The sequence below is a fragment of the Scomber japonicus genome, chromosome 8 (assembly GCF_027409825.1).
Source record: "Scomber japonicus isolate fScoJap1 chromosome 8, fScoJap1.pri, whole genome shotgun sequence".
In the NCBI taxonomy this organism is placed as follows: Eukaryota; Metazoa; Chordata; class Actinopteri; order Scombriformes; family Scombridae; genus Scomber; species Scomber japonicus.
In genome coordinates this window covers 2,738,484-2,757,824 of record NC_070585.1, presented here as the reverse complement: position 1 = coordinate 2,757,824, position 19,341 = coordinate 2,738,484, and the positions used below count along the sequence as shown (strand labels likewise).

Sequence of the window (19,341 nt, the reverse complement as noted above, 5' to 3'; positions counted from 1 at the left end):
GGGTTGACATTTTTATGTTATCCATATATCATCTTAGAAAACCTTTTCTTAATCTATTGGATATGATGAAAATCCTTGTGTGGAATGTAAGAGTCTGTATGAGGGTTCCACATGGTGCCGTGATATACTTTTTAGTTCATTTAAGACTAATTGGCCTTTGTGTTGGACATGTTTAAATAGCCTTGTGGTAGATTTCTGACCTGTCAAAAACTTTTAAAAAACACATTTTGTACAATTACTAATGCTGGATATGGTTGAACTACCAATAATCTGTCTAAAATTGAACTTGTCCCAGAAGACAAGTGATGATGTGATTTGATGTCCCTATGACAGTTTGTTCATTCATTAAAATAATAATAGCATAAATCACTCATGTAGAGTATAGCAGTATTGATGCTAATGCCACAGCAGCTTTAAATGTGTGTGAACAAAATCATGACTCATGTATATTTCACATGATATATATTTATTTTATACAGCGTGAGGAATCAGGAACAGTGGACATAGAAACAAGTGGAGAAACAGGTGTATCCTCGACAGGACCCGCCGACCTACACAGGACAAAAAAAAGAGAGTATCATGTTTAATATGTTGGTCCATTTATAGATCCTCACACATGACAGTATACCAATATGGTATATGGTGCTATAGGTATCAGGTCACAAAACCAGACACTCACAAACCAGTGTGCTGGGTTATTCCAGGCCATTCCTCACTTTGTACTCGTGCACATCTGTGCTGTGCTGCTTGAACAGCTGCAGGTGGGAGACAGAAGCCATAGGTTATTCAGTTAAACAGTGCTGACTGGTTAGGTGGTTTTAATGCCACCTGGGAATATTAAATTAAATGTTTATGTCCAAACTGCAAGATAAGATAAGAAAGAAAGAAGCCTACTAGTATATGAGGATTTTTCTCAGTGTAATATTTTAGATTCATTTCTCTCTCAAACCTTCATGCATCTGATTTTTAAGATGTCCTCTATTATTTTTGGCTGCTGGCAAATTCAACACACTGTCTTTATCCTGATCCACTAAATATTTAAAGATTTGAATCTGATTGAAGATTTAGGAATTGCTTGTAGCTCTTTGCTGCCCTCTACTGAGTAAAAATAATCATAGAAACAGAGGCTGTGTCTGAAATCACTCCCTATTTTACTACACAGTGCTGCTTACATTTTATTTGAGTGTCTGAATGCTGAGTGTGGAAATGTCTACACTACATTTTGCCCTCAAATATTGCACCATGGAACAAAAAAAGTTATGTACACTACTTTCTGCTAACAATACCACAATGTAATGCTACACATTCACTACTGAGTGAACTATGTGGTGTTTATTATATACAGAGTAGTGAATGAGTGAATAAAGGAGAGATTTCACACACAGCCAATGATAGAAACTTTGAGATGCAACATGTGCTTTGTAAATACCATTAACATATTACATAGTAGTTTTTATTTACAATGTATTGTTTCAGACATTTTATTTTGAAATTTACTGTTAAGCAGATGTATTTTATTTTGAAAACATTTTGGCACACGGAAAAGAGGCTAACTGACAATAAATTCATGATAACAGCAGCACATGGAGCAAAAGGAAGATAAATGTACAGAGTTGTATATTAGCTCAGTTGAAAGTGGCAACAAAGTAAATGGTTTACAGTATATATACAGTATGTTTATATTGAAATGTAAGTTAATTTGCACATAAAATAAAGCTAAATGCTAAAAGCTCATGGGAAATGCATAGACTGATAGCTGAGTGAAATGAATGGGTGGTTGTCAGAAGTTGATGATGAAGAGGGAAACATGTAAAACATACAGGACAGGGCTTACTCAGGACCAGGATTCATAAACACTGCCCAAACTAACTGAATGATACATTCTTTTATTTTGAAAAGGTCTTGAATTTTCCTGTAACTGGTTTATAGATTTCAAAGCAATTCATATAAATGTCATGTTTGATGTATGATGTATGATGTATGAATGGACCCTGGAACACTTGAACCATAAATCACCATCATTTTTATATAATCTCTGTTATTGAAATAGTGAGATGAATGATAGTTATTTACCAGGCCCCAAAGGACAGCTGTTGACCCAAAGGCAAGACCCACTCTCAACCAGTTGGGGTTGGCAGTGTCAGGCTTGGAGCTTGTGAATGCTGATCTGGATCCAACTGCAAAGATACAACAGATAACCATGAAGAAGCACATGCATGTTAAATAGAAATTAACACATACACACCCTGGAAATGGCAGAATATTAGCTTCAGATCAACTTTTAAATCCATGTTTACACAGAAGGAGGACTGTGGATTTAGTCCTCCATCACTTCCATTGTAAGTACATTATGAAGAGATCTTTGAAAGGTCAGTATAAACAGGAGGAATGATTACAGAGAGAAAAACAGGTTTCAATGTTCATTTAGGCTCCTGACTGTTGTTTTAAAACACAGTTACAACATTTTGAGCCTATGTGGAGGGTAACTTTAAGCTTACAGAAACATTATATTCAAGGATAAAAGAAACAAATATAGGGAACAAAACACAAACTGATTTTGGTGTAATAAGCACCGCAGTGGGAATATTTTAGTAGGAGTCCTGAAGGCTCAATTATGTCTCCCAAGACCTAAAACAAATTATTTGAATGATCCTCAGCCTGTAACCTTTTACCAAATTGTATCCAATACAGTTAAATATATGTATATTAGTTAATATGGTGTAAATATGGTGTGATATAACACTTCTTTCTGGTCAAGTTTCAGTTTTAGCTTTATTTTACTTTAACTGTGTTAATAATTAAATTAATTTGAGTTTATTTTGCATTCCTTTTGAAGCCTTTGCCCTTTAAATAACTTTAATAACTGGTCCTTTGAGTAGTTGTGTTTATTAGGAAGACTTTCAACTGTAACACTGACACATAGAAGACTTGATTTGACTCATTTGGACGATTGCAGCTTCATAATAGCTTCAGATCAGTGTTTACACAGAAGGAGGACTGTGGATTTAGTCCTCCATCACTTCCATTGTAAGTACATTATGAAGAGATCTTCTAATGGTCAGTATGGAGGAATGATTACAGGAAAGAAAAACAGCTTTAATGTTCATTTGGGCTCCTGACTGTTGTTTTAAGACACACTTGGAAATAAATGGTGTCACTATCCTTTAAAATACAGTATATCAGGTTAGCTTTAAGGTGCTCTCTATCCTCTACTGTGGGTTTAAAGCAGTTGAAGAATGGCTCCTACTTTAATGCGTGTTTTATAATAGGAACAACAACATTAACTTGTTCAACAGCATTAACACCGCTATAACATGCATATCTGCATTTTAATATATAACTTTAGTGGAAGAACAATGCCTATGCGACTGTTGTGCTAGCGTTGCACGAATGCTAGGCTAAGCTAAGCTAAGGTCAGGCTACAAAATAAACACGGTGTTCACGTAGTAAACAGCGTGATACAACACGGGCCTGTCTAAATCATTAGCATTCATTCTTTACCAATATATCATGTTCTTACCTCTGCTGGAGAGAACAGCTCGGGTTAATAACCGGTTCAAAGTCATGTTAGCTAAAGAGCGACTCTCTGCCTCAGACTGGCTCTGCTGTCACTGAGAGGTTGATTAAACGTCCTGGCAGACTAGAGTAGACGATCCAACATCACTGATCAGTCGAACGAAGATTCAACACACATCTATATTTGATTGTTTTCATTTTTTCATAACCGCGTGTATTATATAAAACGATCTAATTCATCTTCTACATTTATTGAAATGGATGTTGCCACTAAATTCCATGAGAACATTTATTATTTTAATGCATCACTTGCAGGCAAAAATGCACAGGTGAGATGTGCTAAGATATTTTTGACATCTTATATGGCATTTGGCTTACCAACCAAAAGTCTGCTGTTTAAAAAAAAGAATAAAAAAGAAGATCAGTAGTAGTATGCCTCCCATATCTTTCTTCTTGTCATGGATGGTGATATTGAGAAATGACAATTAATAGGCTTCTTCCTGACAAATAAGGCCATTATTCTTTTACCTCTTTGGTTGTTTACATGGATATTTTTTTAATGCTGTGCAAGGTTGTTTAAGTTTATATCTTAAATAACAATATAAAGTTTAAAAATAACAATTACATTTAGTTGTTTTTTAAAGTCCCCTTCCACTCAAAAACATGTTGTTCTTCTTGTTGCTTCAGTTGGATGTTGTTCTCTTCTCTGTGCAGAATGATGTACAGTATGTACTGAGTTTGTTTCACATTCATCTGCTGACAGTGGAAAGTTTTTAAGGTCTGTGTATACCAGACTTGTGTGATAACTAGTTTGGAAGCTAATTGTGGACCATGACATAATTGGACTATACACATTTGTGATGTGGAAACATGAAGCCTTCAGTGTACACTAAGAATTGACTTTACAGTGAAGTAAGAAACAACTTGTGTCACATAGTTAAACTGGTGAAAAATTAAAAAAACAACAACAAAAAAACATATTAGACACATATTATTATTCAAAGACAACACATTTTTATATATAGCTTCTTACAACATATCTGGAGGGGCTCTTTAACTTTTCTTACACCCCTCAAAATTAAAAAGCCCATGTGACCCAGTGAACCTTTGGTGACCTCAAGGGGTGGAGCTGGGGGATGGAGTCTTTTTTGGGTGTTGTTTTTGGTTTGTTTTTCAAGAAAAGGCAACAGTGACTTCAACCAGCTGCTGGCTGTTTTTTTGTGGTGCTGGATTCTTTGTTATGTAATGATACTTTTCATCTGACTGGTCTGTTTTTGATGCATCGATGCATTTTGTTTGGTGTCTGTTTTATTCTAGCTCATAATATCCATGAATCATCATAAAGCACATAATAAATGATTGACTCATTAACAGATTAATGTACAAATATAAAGTCAACTAAATAGCTACTCAATTAGATCACTTTGCATTTGTTACTTCCACCTTTGTTTATTGTTATTTATTTATTTCTATGTGCATTTTTTAGGGGAAATTGTTAATGAGGACCAAAATCAATCACTACTACTATTAATGTAACTTGCTGTAGTCATACAGAGAAATAACATGAAATTCTGTGCATGTGAACACCCCCGAATCTTGTCAACTCCTACATCTCCTACATCTGCTGGTGAACCCTGGTAGGGGTCGGGACCCTCATGTTGAGAACTAGTGAAATAAAGCCTTGTATTGTTCTATCGTCATTAACAGAGCATCTTCAGTGTGTGACTGACGCGCAGACTCAGACAGCAGCCTGACCCGGAGGAGAAGCAAGGCGGCCATTTTGCTCTGAAGGGGGGCCTCGGCTTCAACACGTGAGAGAGAGGAGCGGAGAGGAGCCCTGAAGACACTGAAACAGTCCAGCACCTTTGACTCTAGGAGTATATTATTCATGTGTGAACCCACAGAGGCATAGGACACCAACACAATGCCCACAATCACTCTACCGCCGAAGGAGAACGCTCTCTTCAAGAGAATATTGGTAGGAGAAATGCTAATGCTAAATGCTAATTGCTAATGCTAGTTTGCGAAGTAGCCGTCAGTTGTAGCGGTGCAGAGCGAGTAGCTAGCGAGTTGCTAGTGAATTAACGATAAGATTCAGGTACACCGAACACATTGTAATTACCGCGTCTCTGCTATTAGCACGTAGTAGCTATCATACTGGAAAGGAAACTGCTTAACAAGATAGCGACAAAGCATTTTTGGTGTCCCGGCTACGCTTTGGCCTTTTAGTTGCAACACGTCCAAAGTATATCAATGACAAAGCTGCTGGACACATGACAGCCGTGCAGGAGTTGTGTGCGGGTAGTGGAGTTAGCTCTCCGCTCAATGGAAACTTGTTTGGCTGCGCTGTCAATGAAGTTGTTCAACGTGCTAGCCTCCTAGTCCATGCTAATAGTTGGGAGTTGAGTGGAGCTCACACACAGCTAGCTCCAGCACTACATTACATTTCCTAAATGTGCTCATTGAACTGTTAAAAACAGCTCGTGCTTCTTCACAACACAGCACGCGCGGATGAGCTTAAGTTGTAACGAGAAGCCAGTCTTATTTCAGCGTTAATAAACGTGCACAAATATGTTGTAAGTATTGTTTAGAGTATTGAACCTAAAGTGTGCAGCCATGTATTAGCAGCTCTGTTCATTTAACAGGGTTCCCATAGTCATGAAATTAGAAAAAGTGTTTTCCAGGCCTGGTAATGGTTTGGAATGAAGTGAATGTTTTGGAAAAGTTTTGAATTAGGGATGGCCCGATCCGAGGCTGCATGAACTTGCCCCCCCTCCCCTCCCACACACACACACACACACACACACACACACACACACACACTTTTTAACATGTCAAAAATCAGTAGATTCATTTAATGTGAATATACTGATCATCAATTTCTATATTTAGCTTTTTAATATCTTCTAATATATGATCTGGGGCCAAACACTTCCCCTGGGATGTAATTACAAAAGGCACCCATCATTTAGTGAGATCAAAGTGTCAAAACACAGGAAATGACATCTACTCTGTTAAAAATGTTCATGTACGGTTGTGACCATGAAACTTTCTTGAAAAGCCCCCCCTTAAATCTCTTACTAGGTTTTCTGAAAAGTTGACAGCTATGATGTTCAACAAAAGCCTCAACAAAGCTCTCCAACTGAAACAGATGGAGCTGACCGTCCAGATTTGGGATGGGGGGCAGGTAGAAACCTGATACTGTTCCCTATTGTTGCTATGTGGGCCTACCTTTATTAAACTACTTAAATTAAGCCATGGAAATGGGGTAAAATATAATGGAATAGTTATGGAAAATGAGTAGTAAAAATGTGTGGGAACTCTGCATTTAACTATTAAACACCAGCAATAATGCTAAAACAAATGCTAAAGCTAATGCTGCTTTGGGCACCAGGGAGTGTCTGCCCCCTTTCTTCTGTCAGACAGGGACTGGAGTGCATATATTGGAGTTGGAGTTGGCAGGAGCTCCATTGTCTCCACTGAGCCAGGCACATCCATCTGGCTGCTTGTCTGATCACATCTCATCAGCAGCACTTCATCATCAAGGCTGTTCTCAAGTGTTGTCCTTTCCATTTATGTCAGTGGTGCAATCTCTTCATGCTGGCGGGACTGTCAAGGAGGAGATGTGTATGTGTGTGTGTGTGTGGGGGGGGGGGGGGGTAAAGGAGCTGTTTCTGTGTTAGCATTCAGCACTGTGCTTTTTGCAGTAATGTCCTGTTCATGTACTTTTAACCCCCCTGCTGTGATCTGAGGATTAGCGGGTCCCAGTCTCATGTCTAACCTGTCTTTGCTTGCCTCGTTGTTGTCGTTGCAGAGATGTTACGAACACAAGCAGTATAGAAACGGACTGAAGTTCTGCAAACAGATCCTGGGCAACCCAAAGTTTGCAGAGCATGGAGGTAAGAGAAGAGAAAATCATGTTTCACTGTCACATTGACACGTTTATTACATGATACACAGGAAGTGACACAAGGTTGTGATTGTATATCCGGGTTTGCTGGATGTACATTGCGATCTTGTTACACTTTGACAGCTGTGCTCTACAGGCTCAGAAACAGGAACAGAGCTAAACTGATATTTAAAAGTTCAGGAATAAAGGGGAAATAACTTTCCAAAGCTGTAGGGAGTGGGGGTGATCAGAGATGTAGGGAGAGTCCGCTGCCTCATTTACTGGCGAGACAGGTCATCACAGTGATTCAGAGGAATGTGTGAAGCATCTGGAGCTGTGTCCGTTTTCAACACCTGTGCACACCTGCTGCTGCTTCTTCTTCTTCTGTCTTAGCTTTCGGAAGATTGCAAACATTGAAAGAAGCCATTCACACTGTCTCAGCAGCATTTTTAAGAGTGTGTACATGTGTTTTCAAGTGTTCAGGTACCGGTAGTTCTGTTCAAGGTGCGCTGATACAAAGGACATAAAACACAGTATAATGACAGATTGCTCAGGCTATGGACTGATGGTCTCTGAGTGAGAACTTGAGAGGAAGATGTAAATGTGCTTTCTTTCAGGATGATTCCATCAGCTCTGAAAACATGAAAGTAATGTGCTTGTCTAAAAAAATAGAACAAAAAAACACCCAATTTAGTTTCATTGTTGCATTCACTGTTGAGTCTCAGTCTTATCAGAGCTGCTGTGTCAAGCTTTGCAGTGATGTCTCATTCAGTCTAACTGTATGTCTGAACTGAGCCTTGTTTCATCTGATTAGCATATACCACATACTAGTCCACATACTTGTGTGTACTCTGGGTCTTTGATGTGGTACCTGGTTTGGGTTGCTGCTGCAGCATGCAAAGCAAGGGCAGCTTTATTTATACAGCACACTCCATATCCAGACCCTTTCAATGTGCTTTGTACTAAATACAAGAGTACTGCAGCAAGAAATTTAAAAAAACAGAAAAGTGAGGATGATGAATAATTATTAAAACATAATAAATTCAAATAAATGAAAATGTGAAAGTGAGGATTAAAACTGGACGTTAAAATGATGCAAGCATATAAAACAGCAGTCATACAGGCTCTTAAAGTGACTAATGTCTAAGTTGGTGTTCAATCAAAGGCAGTAAAACAGTATTTTATGCTCCAGCTGTATACATACACATGCATTCCCTCCAGTCTGCTGTAGAAGAGCATCACTCACATCCTGTCTACTCTTAATTAACTGTCCAATAACTTCTCGAACCCTGAATAAGAATTATGGGCTTTTTTCATTCATTCATTCATTCAAGCTTTATTCAAACTCGAGCATACAACTCAGTCGTTGAGTAATTACAATCAATAAAAAAAGTCACAGTATGGTATTAAATACAAAATTAATAAAATCATTAAAGAACAACTTAGAAAAGGGAAAAATAAACAGAATGTAATAACATAATATAATTTACCATGTTTTCAGTGAAAGCACCAAAACTTTTTCATGTAATTTCATATATGCATCAAAATACTAATAACAGAACTAATAGTGTATGATTGGTAATGTGTGCTGGTATGATAATAGTATTAATAATACATCCAAAAGTGTCACGTATTTGAAACTCTCACTGTTCCAAGAAAAGATGATTCCAGCTTTTTAAAGTATTGTGAAGAAAAGTGCCATGTTGTGTAGGTCATTCCATCAATGTCTCCCTCTTGTCCTCTCCTCTCCTGCTCTGTGCTGCAGAGACGCTGGCCATGAAGGGTTTGACCCTCAACTGTCTGGGGAAGAAGGAGGAGGCCTACGAGCTGGTGCGACGAGGCCTCCGCAACGACCTCAAGAGCCACGTCTGTATCCTTCCACCGCTTCCCTCCGAGCCCCCCCCCCAGTTCCTGTAGCTGGCACCACAAACCTGCTCTGAAACTTTGTTGCTTGCTCTCTCAGACATTATATTAAAAGGATGTGTTTAGATGTTAGATAGTTGCGTTGGCAGTCTGCTTCCTGAACTCCCCCTCTCAGGCTGGCACGTGTACGGCCTGCTGCAGCGCTCCGATAAAAAGTATGACGAGGCCATCAAGTGTTACCGCAACGCTCTGAAGTGGGACAAGGACAACCTGCAGATCCTTCGAGACCTCTCCCTGCTGCAGATCCAGATGAGAGACCTGGAGGGATACAGGGTGAGGATTGCCCCCTCAGAGAGATGACACCCGTATAATAATCTGGCTTAGTATTATATCTGACGTGTGTGTGTGTGTGTGTGTGTGTGTGTGTGTGTGTGTGTGTGTGTGTGTGTGTGTGTGTGTGTGTGTGTGTGTGTGTGTGTGTGTGTGTGTGTGTGTGTGTGTGTGTGTGTGTCTCTCTCTCTTTCTCTCTTCAGGAGACTCGCTACCAGCTGCTGCAGCTCCGTCCTGCCCAGCGGGCTTCATGGATTGGTTATGCTGTAGCCTATCACCTGCTAGAGGACTTTGAGATGGCCGCCAAGATTGTGGAGGAGTTCCGTAAGACGCAACAGGTATGAAGAAGCTGCGGACTGCTTAACAGAAACTCAGATATTATATACAGCCAAGACGCTCCACTCGGTATAAAGAAAGGCTCATTACATGTGAGGTGATAGAAGACCAAAGTTTGTAAGCAGTATAGTACAAGTATACATTTTTCCATCTTAAAGGGTGAAAACATAAATGTGTTAATAGTTCTCCACCAGCTGGACACCGCACTCCTTTAATATAGACAGACTCACAATGAACAGTTAAAAGAAAAGATTAAATGTGACACAGCACCACCAGAGATATTATTCCACACATTCTTCTAACTCATCAAAACCTGGTGGCTACATTACCCATAATGCATCTCAACCACCAACTGTTCTGTGAAGGATTCAGGTGTGTTGATGCTACTGTTGGCTCATGTGGTCTGGAGCTGCCAGCCTCCAGCTGACCTCACTGCTTTTAACTCCACACCCCCACATAAAAGAAAAAAAAAATCTTGTCATCTTCATCCCCAACTGAGCTAACTCAGGAGTATAGGACTTTACAGTTCGACCTGATGATCAAACCCTCAAGCTGATGTTTCCCTTCATTCATGTTTTACCATGGTAACATTACAAGCCACAACAGCAAATAGTTGTGTGTTTACACTGAAATCAATGGCTGTCTGTCTGTAAGCACCTTAGTCACATAAAAAAGAATGAGTAGAATGAATGGGTATTGATATCGTGATGCAGGAGAATAAAGAAAAAGAAAACAAAAATGAAACTATAATATAAATAAATGTCATCAGTTTTAAATTGGTTTAATTTGATATGATTCTGTGCTGTTTTTAGAACTCTTAAAGCCAATGGGTATATCTATTTTTTTTCTATGTATACATATACAAGAGCTTGTATGTATTTATACTCTCTTATCATCAGTCACATTGTGTACTCATCTGTGCTTGAAGCAATAATATTACCCAGCAAATACAAGGAAGCCAACAGTTTCAATACATAATATGATCATAGGACACTCTTTGTAGCAGGAAATAACAGAGTAACTTCTGGGAAAAGTTTGCCACCTGCTGGGGAGTTAAGGGTGTATGTGTGTGTGTGTGTGTGTGTGTGTGTGTGTGTGTGTGTGTGTGTTTGTTTGTTTGTACAGACGTCTCCAGACAAAGTGGACTACGAGTACAGTGAACTGCTGCTGTATCAGAACCAGGTCCTGAGGGAGGCCGGCCTGTACAAAGAGGCCCTGGATCACCTCAACAACTATGAGAAACAGATCTGTGACAAACTGGCTGTGGAGGAGACAAGAGGTGAGTCCCACACGCTGTCTCACTTTACTGTGCACACAATGCAAAGCTGTCTCTGCCTGTCCTCACAGTGACTAAGCCATCAACAGGGGTCACACTGTTTCTTCTGAGGGATCACACATTCTTTAGGTTTCAGTGCCATTTCATCATTTGGATGTGTGTGTGTGTGTGTGTGTGTGTGTATAGGAGAGGTGCTGCTAAAACTGGAGAGGCCTGATGAGGCTTTAGAGGTCTACAGGAAACTCCAGGAGAGGAACCCTGAGAACTGGGCCTACTACCAGGGTCTGGAAAACTCCTTAAAGCCAGGTGAGTACTATCCTCAGACCCACAGCTGTGTGGTCCACATTACATGATGGACTGATGTGGCGCCATATGTCCAACATCCATCTCTACGCACTTCTAAATCATTGTTAATGGACAGTTTTGAAGATATCTGCAGTACTTCTATTTGTTTAAGCCAGCTGTGCTTCCAGATGTATTCAACAGAGTTCCATCTGTTTCATTCACTGTGTTCCTCCAGGTAGTGCCGAGGAGCGTCAGAAGATTTACGAGGAGGCCTGGGTGAAGTTCCCTAAAGGCCTGGTTCCTCGAAGGCTTCCTCTTAATTTCCTCACAGGTAAACACAGTACAGCCTGCAGCATCAGCACCTCACTTAAACTCCGATTACTTAAGGTGGACCATCTATTCTCACTGTAGTGGCTACCTCAGCTGCAGAGAAACATCTGGCTGCTGAGTCTCTCCTGAGTTTTGCTGCTGTGGTGGATTTAAAAAAAAAATGTGTATACAAACTATTTAACTCATAAAATCCTTTTTTTATGAGCACCACACTCGCCCCAACAAAACTTCTTTTTTTTTTAAACCGCAACATTTTCCAGGAACTCCTTCCACCCAATGTTAAAGGGCAGTTTTATGCTATGCTGCAGTACAAATCTCACTTTGCTGTACCTTTGTGTTTACTGTGTGTTGTGCTGGGCAGGGGAGAAGTTCCGTGAATGTTTGGACAGCTATCTGAGGATGAACTTCAGTAAAGGCTGCCCGCCCGTCTTCACTACCCTTAAATCCCTCTACACTGACAAAGACAAGGTATGATTGACAGCACGAGGATGCATACTGAAAGTTTCATCCCTGTGGTTCTCAGTACAAACAGTTTTTTTTGTTTTCTCTCCTCATGCAGGTTTCAATCATTGAAGAATTAGTAGTCGGCTATGAAACTTGTTTAAAAAGCTGTCGAATGTTTAATGAAAACGGTGAGTCTTTTCTTTTCTTTTTTCTTGTCATAGCATATTATTCACCCTCCAGTCAACTCCAAACACACTTTGTGGTTGGTTGCTTTAAGATGAACTGTGAAAGTAATCACAATCAGCTGGGAATTCAATGACATCACAGGTTTTAACAGTTTTTAGTCTAGCTTTTATTAAACTTTTATTTCATTTTACTTTACTATATATTTATATATAATCTTTTTGTTAACAATTTCATCATTCTTATTGTCATTTATTTTACTTAAATTTTCAAATGTTTTCTTTCTTTTTTATCATTCCTATTCTCTTATTTATGTTAAGTTTTTTTTGTTTTTTTGGTATTTTCTTCTTTCATTGTTTTTCTTCCTTTTCTTTATGTTGTCCTTGGTCTACACTTGTTCTGTCTTATCAGCTGTATGTAAATGTGCTGTATTAATAAAGTGTTTTTGATTGATGTTTGAATGTGTGTACAGATGATGGGAAGGAGGAGCCCCCCACCACTCTGTTGTGGGTGCAGTATTTTCTGGCACAGCACTTTGACTTCGTAGGTCAGCCCGTCCTCGCTCTGGACTACATCAACACGGCTATCGACAGCACGCCCACGCTCATCGAGCTCTTCCTCATCAAGGCCAAGATCTACAAGGTATGGTGTAAACTCAGCACACACACAGACACACCTCTTACAGCTCACTAATTGTGGTGTTCACCTGTGTCCACGTTTCTTGCTCCGCAGCACGCAGGCAACATAAAGGAGGCGGCTCGGTGGATGGACGAGGCTCAGGCACTGGACACCGCCGACCGCTTCATCAACTCCAAGTGTGCCAAGTACATGCTGAAGGCCGGCCTGGTTAAAGAAGCAGAGGAGATGTGCTCCAAGTTCACACGGGTGAGACACACAGCTCAAATGTTTGTGTGTGTTGAAGTAATCTGAAGATTGTTTTACCTGCCAGAAAAGGACAGCTGTAGTCATACTTTTTATGTATTTCCCAAGTGCCATTACTGCTCAGTGTAGATGTCTTTTTATTCTCACTATGTGTAAATATGTGTGTGTTTTCAGGAGGGGACGTCGGCAGTAGAGAACCTGAATGAGATGCAGTGCATGTGGTTCCAGACAGAGTGTGCTCTGGCCTACAAGGCTATGAACAAGTTAGGAGAGGCCCTGAAGAAGTGCCACGAGATCGAGAGGGTGAGTCTGCAGCAGAGACACATGAAGAAGGAGAAGAAGATTCAGTATCATCAGTGATTAACGACCCAGAGAGTACCTTGTTTAACTCTCTCCGTCTCTCTCGTCATCCCCGCCAGCATTTTGTGGAGATCACAGACGACCAGTTTGACTTCCACACCTACTGCATGAGGAAGATGACGTTGCGCTCCTACGTGGACCTGCTGAAGCTGGAGGACGTCCTGCGGCAGCATCCGTTTTACTACAAAGCAGCTCGGACCGCCATCCAGATCTACCTGGCCCTGCACGACAAACCTCTGACTGACGACAACAAGGAGAGCCAGGCAGACACTGGTTAGTGTGTGTGTGTGTGTGTGTGTGTGTGTGTGTGTGTGTGTGAGTGAGAGTTGTCATTAACTTTACACTGTCTTTCTTTTTGCAGTTTTCAAAAACACCAGTGTAGTATAATAGTGTGTTAAAGGTAATAATACTGTATGCCGTTATGCTCTGTTTAGAGAATCTGACAGACAAGGAGCTGAAGAAACTGCGCAACAAACAGCGAAGAGCCCAGAAGAAAGCGCAGCTAGAGGAGGAGAAGAAGAACGCCGAGAAAGAGAAGCAGCTGAAAAACCAGAAGAAGAAGAAAGAGGACGACGACGAGGAGATCGGAGGGCCGAAAGAGGAGCTAATACCTGACAAACTGGCCAAGGTGGGCTCACCTGTACGAGCTTGTGTGAGCATGCAGTAAAAAGTAGAACACGGGTTAATAATGTGGTGTGTTTGTTTTAACCAGCCGGACAGTCCTCTGGAGGAGGCGGTGAAGTTCCTGATCCCTCTGAAGAACCTGGTGAGGAACCAGATCGAGACTCACCTCCTGGCCTTCGAGATCTACTTCAGGAAAGGTCAGATAATCTCCCAGCATGCATCTCACCAGCTTTCATACATACATTGTAATAGTTCAACTGGAAGCAGAGGTAGCAAACATTACATGATGTTTAAACCCTTTGTGTGTGTGTGTGTGTGTGTTTCTCCAGAGAAGTACTTGTTGATGCTGCAGTCAATAAAGCGAGCCGTAGCCATCGAGCCTTCTAACCCATGGCTGCACCAGTGTCTAGTGCGCTTCTTCAAAGGAGGTAAGAGACAGCAGTTTACTACATCTAGATCATCTTCATTCTTTAAAGCTTAATGTGGGTTTTTTAATATGTGTGTGTGTGTGTGTGTCTAGTGAGCGAGAGCACGGACCTGCCGGAGGCGGTGAGGACAGTGTTGAAACAGGAGATCTCCAGGCTGTTTGGGGAGAGCAACCCTCAGAGCTACAACAAGAACTACCTGAGCCAACATTCAAACTCCATCCCACACAGACTGGCTGGTAAGCAACACACACACTAACACACACTGACACACACTCATCATCAAAGCATTCCCTCTTTGTTTCCTTCACTTTTATGAATGAAACTCTCCTACAAACAGAGAGGAACAGCTCATCTCATATGGATTTTAGGGCTGTTGATTGTTAGTGGTGAATAGATGCCACACATTGGGACACACAGTAGAAACAGAACTTCATCTTAGCAGAGACACACTGTCTGGCTCTCTGTCTGTGGTGTTTTGTGGGAAGCAGATGATGGTGAAGCAGCGTAACTGTGGTAACCAAGTCAGTCAGTCAATCAATCAAGCTTTATTTATACAGCAGCTTTCATACAGGTTAATGTAGTTCAAAGTGCTTCATAGCTGATTGAAAAACTGATAATAAGACAGAACAAGTGACAAAAAAGAAAAGGAATAAAAACAATGATGGAAATAAAAGTAAAATAAGAGAATAAGAAAAATGTTATTAAAGGTTACAGTAAAAAAAACTAGGTTAAAATAGATTAAAAAGACAAAAGTAAAATGAAATGTTTTATCAATGCTGGACTGAAACTGGGTTTAAAAAAGATTAAAAGACAAAAGAAACATGAATAAAATCGATAGATAAAACTTACAGAATGATAATAATAAAATAACACAAAATAAAGTAGAACAAAATTTTTAAGACTCGAAAACAAATAAAATGGAAGAAAAAGTATTAATAATATAAATAATTCTTAATCAAAAGCCAGGCTGAACATGCATGTTTTGAGTTTACTTATAAACTTTTCAGCAACATTTCCAGCTGTTCTCAGATCCTCAGGCAGATGTTTCAGCGGCTCGTAGCATCATAGTTAAAGACTGTCTCACTGTTGGTTTTAGTTTTTGCACTTTGGAACAGCTGACAGAGGATCTGAGCAGCCGTACTGGTTCATACACTGTCAGCAGCTGGGCTTTATATGCTGCTACAAGACCATGAAGTGCTTTAAAACCAAGGTCTGACTTCCTAAACTCACATGATGGGTAAATATGTTTCCTTGTTTGTAGAATAACCAACCAATAGCATTTACGATGACCGTTTATGGGCGCAGAGTATTTGTGGCACTATAAGTGAAGGCCTTAAAGACGATCTACAGAGCAGTTCCCTCACAATGAAGGTGGCATCATTGCACTAGAAGCGTGTACTGATAATGCCTTCATTCTCTTCAGCCAAGTTCAGTAGACATTTCAGCAGAAGACATGCTGGAGTCCTGTGCACTATTCAGAATACAAGCAAACTTAGGAAACACTAAAGGAAAAAAGGTCCAATGACATCATCTTTTCTTTTAAATGTTGTCAGACTAACATTGATGTGAAGCAGCTTGTCATCAGCTGGAGTCTCTTTTGTTTTCCAGCTGCTAAGATGATGGTCTACCTGGAGCCTTCTTCTGATAAGATGGCCTGCGAGATAGCGACGGCCTTAGACGAGTCGCTGACAGGAGGAAGCATCCAGGTCTGCTGTGATTCACACACACACACACACACACGTTACACCCTGTTGACTTTTGAGTGGTTGATAATGTAAATTAACTGTGTGTGTGTGTGTTTGTGCGTGTGCAGATCTCTACTGAGGTGCTGGAGGCCTTGCGCGACGGGCAGCTGGGCGAGGGTCAGCAGCAGAAGGTGGTCGAAGCCTACCGAACCGCCTGCCACAAGATCTTCCCCTACAGCCTGGCCTTCATGCCTCCCGGTTACCAAGACAACAGCACCAACATCAGTGCCAACGGCGACCTGTCGGCAGGAGAGCACGACGACATGGCAAACGAAATGTGAGCTCATCAGAGGAAGAAGAGGAGGAGGAGGAGAGGAAAGAAAAAAAAAAGAGGAAGAGGTGCGAACACGCCGCCAGACGCCTTAGTCCACCAACACACCCCTTACCCCCAACCTAGCGCCCCTCTCCCTCCCTCTCTCTCTCTCCCCCTCCCCTTACCCCACCTCTCCTCTCCTCTCCCCCTCCACCCCCGGGCTATGGCAGCTGTGTGTCGCCCCTGCATTGCACTGATCTGGATGGACTGAGCGCCGCAGGAGAGAGAGAGAGAGAGAAAGGAGCTGGCACATAGAGGAAGACGATGCCCATTTAACTTTTTTAAACAATAAAAAACAAAAAAAAGGCCCTGTCCACACAAAGCAACAACAACAACAACAACAGATAAATACAGGTATGGAAGAGGCGAAAGACGATTCTGGAAAAAAGTGGACACTGGCTGGCTAAGATGGGTTCTGTAAACACAGTCTAGGTTTTCTATAACTCCTGTGTTTTCACGCCATGTCCTTCTTGTAGGTGCATCTGCTTCTCACGTTTTTAAAAGTAATTTATATATTACAAACTGACAAAAATTAATAAAACAATGTTTGCAAAACCAAAACGGTACCATTGTAATAGTGGTGGTGATGATGTCATCGTTCAGAATGTGAGCTGCTGTTTGCCAAAAAAAAAAAAGGAAAAAAAAGGGGAAAGTAGCTGGTTTTGCAGGTTGTAGCCGTCCTGCAGTTCTCTGCCATGCCACACGAGGGCGCTGCCTTTTCCCAACATGAACTGGAGGAAGGAGGAGGAGGTGACTGAATGAGCTGCAGATGTCAGGGTTGTGACACACTGATGTTGAACGCTGACTGCATCTCTTCCATTGGATCCTGGTGGAGAAACAACAGCGAGAGGTCCAATGAAAACCACTGGATTCAACCCACCGTCAACCTGCTCCTGTTTATCAACCAGCAAAACAGTTCTGAATAAAAACTGGGTTGAATAAAACTTGTTTTGTGAAAGGAGTCATTTGAATGAATTACACTGAGATACACACACACACACACACAGTCAGCTTCATTTATTAAAGTGTGGAAAATAAGAGTATTCAGAGCTGTTCTACATGTTGCAACTCCCGAGTCAGCACCTTCTTGTCTCGGGCAGTGAGGAGTTGGTGTGTGTCTTCATGTGGAGCAGAGAACATGGAGCTGTAGGTGTGTGTTTGTGTTCAGAGCCTCCACCTGTCCAGTGTTGTGGGAGCAGAAGGTGTGCTCCTGAATCAGGTATGAGGTGATGAACTCTGGAGAAACAGGCGCTCTGGTATGACTTGACACAGCTGCATGCAGGGACTGTGGATGCTTGGACATTTAAAATTTAAGTGACAGACTATAGTTTTTTTTTTTGTGTTCTGGATTTAACTTCACAACAGAGACAGTGAAATTACTTTCAATAGATGCCTGCCTGTCAGAGGAACATAAATGAATGACTGTATCAGTGAGTCTTGAAAAGTAACTTTTGTCGAAGACAGCAGTATCATTTTTTCCAAAGTAAACATGAATTATATGATTGTTTTTATTTTCCTCCAGGCTCTAGTTTGATCTCATTTCACTTCCAGAAAAGTGTTCAGTCTTAATACAACGTTGCTGTTCACATGAAACCTTTTTACGAAGGAGAAACTTAGGCAGAGAGCACGCTACTTTGGAATGACTTGAACGCAGCATGAGTTGCATTCTAGACATATATTTAGACGCCGCATTGACTGCTGCTGCCAATTGGAGCGACGTGCCTACACGGCGGCCATCTTGGTACAGGGCCACTCGCTCCTGCAGCGCATTATGTCTATAGAGGAATAACGTGTTTGCACTATTAAAAAGTGATCATACATCGCTCAATTATAATGAAAATAAATAAATAAATAAATTAAATTTGCTCAATTGTCAATATATATTCACACGGGTTTTTGTTACAAATGTCAGACAGACAGATAGATAGACACGTTTTTAACAAATCAAACCGTTTGGAAATCGGTCGAGATTTAAGTACATACTTCTACTTTAAAACTGTGCAGTAGCTCTTACCTCCATAGATATACATGCACTACTGCCTGCTAGCCCTGTACCAAGATGGCGGCGCTTTAGGCACGCTTCTCTACAGTCAATGCGGCGTCTATCTATGGTTGCATTCCTGAACTGCTGTGAAACTTCCTGCTGGTGTGTTCAGCGATGCTCAGACATTCAAAGTTTAAATAGAGTCTGACAGAGGTGGTGTATTTTTTTGTGTTCTGTTTCCAACCTTTTACAACACAACTCATCAGTGAAATGCCTTTCAACAGACACCTGTCAGTAGACTAGAGGGACATGAATGGATGAAAGAATGATTGAATGAATGATTGTTGAATGTATCAGTAAGCCACTGATATTGTAAAGATTGAACTTCCCATGTATACACACTGTAGACATGTGTCACTGTTCATCTCAGGAATAAAGGAGATTTCCATCATTGGGTTCAAAAGTTTGAATAGGCCTAGATGTACAGCAGTGTATCTAATAATATAGTCATTCGGACATGATTTTGACATTTTAATAACTTTTGTTCAGTAAG

At 40.8% G+C, this 19,341-nt stretch overlaps 2 protein-coding genes across 2 annotated transcripts; one reads left to right on the top strand and one right to left on the bottom strand.

The window, feature by feature from the left end:
• Positions 1 to 449: 449 nt before the first annotated feature.
• Positions 450 to 3,646, bottom strand: ndufc1 (NADH:ubiquinone oxidoreductase subunit C1). Its single transcript, XM_053324086.1, has 4 exons — positions 3,521 to 3,646; positions 2,074 to 2,177; positions 680 to 755; positions 450 to 551 (listed from the first exon to the last, which is right to left on the bottom strand). The coding sequence occupies exons 1-3, from the start codon at positions 3,564 to 3,566 to the stop codon at positions 696 to 698; spliced, it is 210 nt and encodes a 69-aa protein (XP_053180061.1). The 5' UTR covers positions 3,567 to 3,646; the 3' UTR covers positions 450 to 551; positions 680 to 695.
• Positions 3,647 to 5,299: 1,653 nt separating this feature from the next.
• Positions 5,300 to 16,801, top strand: naa15a (N-alpha-acetyltransferase 15, NatA auxiliary subunit a). Its single transcript, XM_053323913.1, has 20 exons — positions 5,300 to 5,494; positions 7,331 to 7,415; positions 9,171 to 9,275; positions 9,444 to 9,601; positions 9,802 to 9,936; positions 11,060 to 11,213; positions 11,397 to 11,516; positions 11,731 to 11,826; positions 12,187 to 12,293; positions 12,385 to 12,457; positions 12,925 to 13,094; positions 13,185 to 13,337; positions 13,509 to 13,637; positions 13,754 to 13,967; positions 14,129 to 14,322; positions 14,407 to 14,515; positions 14,648 to 14,746; positions 14,839 to 14,982; positions 16,355 to 16,452; positions 16,560 to 16,801. The coding sequence occupies exons 1-20, from the start codon at positions 5,441 to 5,443 to the stop codon at positions 16,770 to 16,772; spliced, it is 2,610 nt and encodes an 869-aa protein (XP_053179888.1). The 5' UTR covers positions 5,300 to 5,440; the 3' UTR covers positions 16,773 to 16,801.
• The last annotated feature ends 2,540 nt before the right edge of the window (positions 16,802 to 19,341 follow it).

What these genes read in the sequence shown, in the direction of transcription:
- ndufc1 (XM_053324086.1), bottom strand. Translation starts at nt 3,566, where the DNA reads ATGACTTTGAACCGGTTATTAACCCGAGCTGTTCTCTCCAGCAGAG. An exon ending in AGCTGTTCTCTCCAGCAGAG is followed by an intron (nt 2,178 to 3,520) that starts GTAAGAACATGA and finishes GTATCTTTGCAG; the next exon opens with TTGGATCCAGATCAGCATTC. An exon ending in CAGCTGTCCTTTGGGGCCTG is followed by an intron (nt 756 to 2,073) that starts GTAAATAACTAT and finishes TCCCACCTGCAG; the next exon opens with CTGTTCAAGCAGCACAGCAC.
- naa15a (XM_053323913.1), top strand. Translation starts at nt 5,441, where the DNA reads ATGCCCACAATCACTCTACCGCCGAAGGAGAACGCTCTCTTCAAGAGA. An exon ending in GGAGAGCCAGGCAGACACTG is followed by an intron (nt 13,968 to 14,128) that starts GTTAGTGTGTGT and finishes TGCTCTGTTTAG; the next exon opens with AGAATCTGACAGACAAGGAG. An exon ending in TGACAGGAGGAAGCATCCAG is followed by an intron (nt 16,453 to 16,559) that starts GTCTGCTGTGAT and finishes GTGCGTGTGCAG; the next exon opens with ATCTCTACTGAGGTGCTGGA.